This window comes from Symphalangus syndactylus, chromosome 10, assembly GCF_028878055.3.
Source record: "Symphalangus syndactylus isolate Jambi chromosome 10, NHGRI_mSymSyn1-v2.1_pri, whole genome shotgun sequence".
NCBI classification, from domain to species: Eukaryota; Metazoa; Chordata; class Mammalia; order Primates; family Hylobatidae; genus Symphalangus; species Symphalangus syndactylus.
This window is the reverse complement of record NC_072432.2, coordinates 68673981-68679980: the sequence shown is the minus strand read 5'-3', so window position 1 is coordinate 68679980 and position 6000 is coordinate 68673981. Positions and strand designations below refer to the sequence as shown.

Here is a 6000-nt window from a genome sequence, read left to right as displayed (position 1 = left end):
ATATTTAAATTAACACTTTAGCTAGAAACGTCATTAAATTTATAAAGGGTAAAGAAAGCAAAATCTTCAATATATTTATTAAATTAATGCAAAGCTGAATCAAGTAAAAATATTTGCCTTCAACTAGTGCTTTCCGTTGATAAATATTTATTATGCCATATCCTTGGTGAAGCTCTTAGTTTTTTATATACATAGCATAACAATTAATTGATAAATTTAAATTTGTGGAAGATAAAGACAAAAATAATGCAAAGATATCAAATTCCAAGTAAGCATTTTTTATTTTTTGGCATAAAATTAAACTTTTGATAACATATAGTGATAATGTATTATGAACATTAGTGATTTTTAAGCATAATTAATTAATGGTTCATGTAATTATTTGCACAGTTAACTAAAAATTTTATAAAATTGATCAATTTTTCTCGATTTCTAATTGTTATATCCTCTAAATATGATCTGTTCACCTTCAACATATAACCCAGTACTTTCTCCTTGAAATAAAAAAGAGTCAATTGATTTATTTATTAAAGACAGTACCCAAATCTTCCACTACAAGTTATATAAGAATATATGTTGAAGAAAGGCAGGCAAGTTATACCGTGATTTTCTAGATATGCTCAATGAAAATTTTGTAGACATTTAATAGGGATGCACATCACACTTAAAATTCATTCTCTAACTCCTGAAACATTGAGCAAGCAGAGGAGTTTGTTTTTATTAAAAAAGGAAATCATTACCTTTCGCATAACACACTACTCTCCTGTGGTGGCTCCTTGATTTGTTTGGTATATGGAAACTTGTGAATTTGACTCTTCCTTACACCTATCAAATTCCATCTACACTGTATGCATTACCAGGATTCAGAATATTGTTCATCATTAATTAAGGTTAACTATAAAATAATTTGATACTATGAATAGAACATATTTAAAATTAGGTAGTATCCTTGTGTCAGAAAAGTGAAAGGAAGAGGGTATAGTCAGCAGGGAGAGACAAAGGAAAAATAGAAGGCTATAACTCACAAGTTAATAATAATCATGCCAAAATCTAGGCTTTATCAGTAGGCTTATCACAGATAGAGAAATAGAAAATTTGGAAACAGGATGGGAGATGCGTTTTTGTTAAACTCCTTTTGGCTGGAATTGATAGGACTACACTACTCAGAATTTTGCCAAATTTAAAAATACATGCATTTCCTCTTTTTCTTTACCTATTCTCTTTTTTTCTTCTTTCCTATCTTACCAAGTTTTTGACAGGAAAACAAACAACATCGTATGACCAAAAATATAGCCGTTGTCACACAGACCAGCAAGAACCCAATTACATCCAAAGAGTGGTACTGGAACCAGGTGAGGTCGTGGGCAGCTGGCCGCAGGTGCTTGGCTCCTTTGTGGCGCATGACAAACTCGATCCAGAAGACTGCTCGATCCAGGGGCTTTACAGGTTGATCATGGTGAATTCTTGATAACCTCATAGCATTCTCTTTATAACTAGAAGACAGATAAATAGGCAGAAATTAGATAATTTTTGTTTTTATTTTCATTGAAGATAAATATGTGATACAATTTTGCTATACAAGTTAAAGGCCATAGTTAACGTTGAGAAAATATAATTCTTGCATGGACTTTGCTAGTTGCATAGGATTTTAAGAGTTATGAAAAGGAAGATATGGATGAAATATGTGCTTAACACAGTATGATCAAATGTAGACATAAAAAAGTAGAGTAAGCCAGTTGTAAATATATATGTTTAGCATAATTTTTCCAAAAATAATTTTGATACTGTGTGAACTATACTGTCCAGGATGGTTCCAAGATGAAGATGGTACATAACCTAATACTGTGGGATAAAAATCATGTAAGACATACATAAGCATATCCTCTAATGTCTGGTTAGTCCATATGACAGACAAAGGAAATTGGCAGTCAGCATTAGTGAGTCATTTTACAGTTCTAAGCTGTTGGCACTGTGATAATTACTCTGTGGCACACATTTGTATGTTTGTGATGAAAAGGACAGTGTCTGTATCTGTAACATGAAGACTGAACAAAAATACTTTGGTGATTTAAGAAGTGGCATATCCAAGTACATGAACTTTGATGTTTCAATTGAAACATCTCCCTAGAATTAGAGCTCTAAATCAACTTGCCATCACAATAGCGATAGTAACAGAGATAACAGTTCTAATGGCCTCTCAAACAATATTGGGTGGATATCTACATATTTAAAAGGCAAAGTGTGTCTTCACTTGCAGTTTCCCTAGTTGTTAAACCAAAATTAGTAGGTTTCATTTTGGTTTGTGTCTGGAATAAAAGTTCCAGCCTGTATTCATGAAGATGACAGAAGGTAAATGGTTTGTGTAGAGATGTCCTGGTGTTGGCAGAATGTTGTTAGGACTGGGGAATGGGGAACATGGTCATCATTTGCAAGAGAATATGGTACACTAGATTCAGCAGCAGGAGTAGTTTACATGTGTTGAGTGTGTGTGTGTGTGTGTTTGTGTGTCTGTCTAGTGAAAAAGATTATTCATACTTTCAACTGCATTGAAACTTAGGTAGGATCAAGACAGTAATTTTACATGGATCATCCTAATATACTTTAGGCAATAAATAAATTTGTACATGTGAATTGAAAAATAATAACAAGAAAGCATGTTTTCCTATAAATGATGTGGAACAAAGACCATGCTCATAAATTTATTATTTCATGTTTTATTATACACTAATGTTTTATGACTGATATGGTAAAATATTCTGAATAATTAAATTACAATGGTCTATTCAAATGTTATTTTTAATGTTTATTAATTGCTTTAATGAATAACAGAATGGAGTACAAACACATCCATATATATATACTCTACACCATACCTTGTGTTCCCAGAGGTGGTATTTGGTTTAGGGTTAAAGTGAAGGTATTTTGAATTAAATAATTTTTAGGCATTTATTTAGAAATTTCTAACAGTATTTATAGTTCTCGTTTTTTGCATCAATAGTTTTGTCAATGAAATGAATCAAAATCTAAAATATTTGAAGGTATTTATTTGTAGCAAAATATGAATGACCATGGCCCATGATAAAGCCCTCAGGAGGTCCTGAGTATATGTGCCCAAGGTTTTTGGGGTGCAGCTTGGTTTTTACATTTTAGGAAGGCATAAGACATTAATCAAATACATTTAAGAAGTACATTGGTTTGGTTTAGAAAGGTGGGACAACTTGAAGTGGGGGTGCATCCAGGCTATAGGTAAATTTAAACATTTTCTGGTTGACAATTGGTTGAGTTTCTCTAAAGACCTGGGATCAAAGGGAAGGAATGCCTGGGTTAAGATAAAGGATTGTGGAGATCCAAGTCCTTATTTGCAGAGGCAGCCTTCAGGTAGTAGGCTTCAGAGAGAATAGGTTGTGAAATGTTTCTTATCAGCTTAAAGTCTGCGTTGATGCTAATGCCGGAGAGGTATACTGGGTCATGTTTGACCCTCACTTCCCATTATGGCCTGAAATAGACGCTCAGGTTAAATTTTAAAAGATCTCTGGCTGAGGAGGAAGTCCATTCCGACGGTTGTGTGGGAGGCTTAGAATTTTATTTTTGGTTCATAGTTTTCAAGTCAATAATAAAATGTAGTGATCATTTTAAGCATTAGAGTTAAAGAGAATCACAGACCATACCTACGCTGATAATTAATACAATGAACCAAATTGTCAGCAACTAACAACTTTGTAATAGTCTAATTGACTAGACATTAAGGTCAAAAAAAGATCATACTTGAGCCTTGCTGAAGCTCCTCAACCAACACTTAGCTCGTGAATTATGATTTTTAAAATTATGACTTACACAACATGTATGTATTAATAAAAGTCAGTTAATTGGAATGTGGATAGAGAGCAAAAGTGGGCAACCAAGGCTGAGTCTTGGTATGAATCTAAACCAACTGTTGAGAGTCTTTCTTTTTTGAAATGAATACACTGGCCCTCATGTCTAAAATGCCTGGCAAAGGGCATTGAATAGATGTTTTTAAGCAGCTTACTTCCATTAAGAAAAAGCACTAAATTCGATCCGAGTTTAACTTCCCCTCTACCTCCTGAATCTCAGCCTTCAGGGAAGTGAATGAAATATTAAATCTGTTCTTCAAGCTTGGACTCTACATGAAAACAATTAAGTCCAATACAACATAAAGCAAGTTTAAGGTACCCACACAAATTCAGAGCAAACACCAAGACCGAGAAAAAAATAACAGCCTGATAACCACTTAAATATACTGAAAAATAAATGAGAAACTAAAAATGCATTTAGGTATGTCATATAGTCCAAAGAAGAGGAGATTCAAAATACAATAATAGCGGGAGGGTAATGAATATGATATCAAAATTGACTTATAAAGAAAGAGGAAGTGATAAGGAGATAGGTGAGCTGATGAAATAAGTTGTTAAAAGTGACAGTTGAAAGAATTAATAAAGAAATTAGAAACAGCAAGCAATGCTCATGGTAAAAATAATAAATTTACTAATTTGTGAACTATTTGAGGCAATCTCAATGAATTAATAATAGTAAAAATTGATTAGAACAATTAGACATGAAGTAATAGAGGAAAACATACCAAAATATTTTATCATAGGGAAGACTAAACTGGTGCTCCAGAAGTAAAGATAAAAAATAGAAATAAAAGGCATTCTAAGAAATAATACACAAAATAATTAATTTCTGAAAAGAAAAACTGGATAATTTTTTTATCCTAGATTAACAGTGTTGTAAGGACACAGTATAATTGAAGAAAAATATATAAAATAATTTGTAAGAATACACCATAATTGAGTTTCTGAATTTTAAAAAGTAACGATTTCTTTTTCCAAGTTGAAAAGAAAGCAAAAAGATAAAATGGTCAGGCAGGACTCAGAAATCATATAGCACAATTTAAACTGGAAGGCCATGAGTAATATTTCCACAGGTCTGAAGGAAAGAAAGCAAGAGCTAAACATATTGTTTACAGATAAAAGTCATTCTCATAACAAAGCAGCGAGTGAATATTGCTAAACGTTGTCTCAGAGGATTCAGTATCCAAGTCTTTATTGGAAGAAAATTCCATGTGAGATAATCAGTCAAGAAATAAATCCTAAATATTTTGGAATAAATAATCTCTAATTCAATGGTGAACACTGAGTCCCTTAAAATATAGGAAAAAGACTAAATGTGAGAAAAAAATGGCATAAATATTGGTGAAGTAAAATTGCAATATAAGTAATACAAATTTGGAATCAAATAGAGATACATTTCAAAGCAGGAGTTCAAGTATAAGTAGCTAAAATTAAAACACATCATCAAAAATAAAGACTCAAAATTACATATACATATATCATATTACTTCTTATCTTTGGTGAGATCTTTCAGAGAAAAAAAACAAGACACGATATATATACACACACACTATCTACTAAGCTAGATATATAGACATATATATAATATACTAAGCTACGTGTATATATATAGCTCAATATATTTTATAGATTCATTTCAATATAAAAGCTAAGTCAGATAAAATTATACTTAAATTTTATTTAAAATATCACATAGTACCAGTCAATATTTAAAGAATTATTCACTACCTTATATCTTTTCTCTCTGTGTGTATACATATACTAATTAAAGGTATAGAATGGTATATACTCAGTGTTAATAGTTATTTCTGAATGATTATTACTGGGCAGATTATCATTTCAATTTTGTATTTACTGATTAGTTTATAATATGCATATACTTATTAATTAGTTTATAATATTAAGCAGATTATCCAGAAAAAATGAGAATTTATATCATCATAGCATTCTTTATTTTGAAAAATATTGAAATAATATTTGAAGTCTTAGGATTTTCTTATTTTTCTGATTTCAGCAAATCACTTCAGCAGTTTGGCAAATAAAATAGTTTTTATATTGGTCAGGTTATGGTTGTTATTGAAAAATAATTAAAAAGTATTAAAGAATGTACATTTTCTGGTATTATAAA

At 31.2% G+C, this 6000-nt stretch overlaps 1 protein-coding gene across 6 annotated transcripts in view; it reads right to left on the bottom strand.

The window, feature by feature from the left end:
• Window positions 1-257: 257 nt before the first annotated feature.
• The window catches only part of LOC129492285 (UDP-glucuronosyltransferase 2A1), a 66332-nt gene continuing 60589 nt past the window's right edge, over window positions 258-6000 (bottom strand). For 4 of the 6 annotated variants that reach the window (XM_055297418.1, XM_055297415.2, XM_055297416.2 and 1 more), the window contains one exon: window positions 1214-1493. In XM_055297418.1, the coding sequence (XP_055153393.1) occupies window positions 1214-1493 (280 nt within the window). Of the gene's footprint in view, window positions 1494-6000 lie in introns of all 6 variants that reach the window. The other 2 variants (XM_055297417.2, XM_055297419.2) reach the window with 1 other exon arrangement.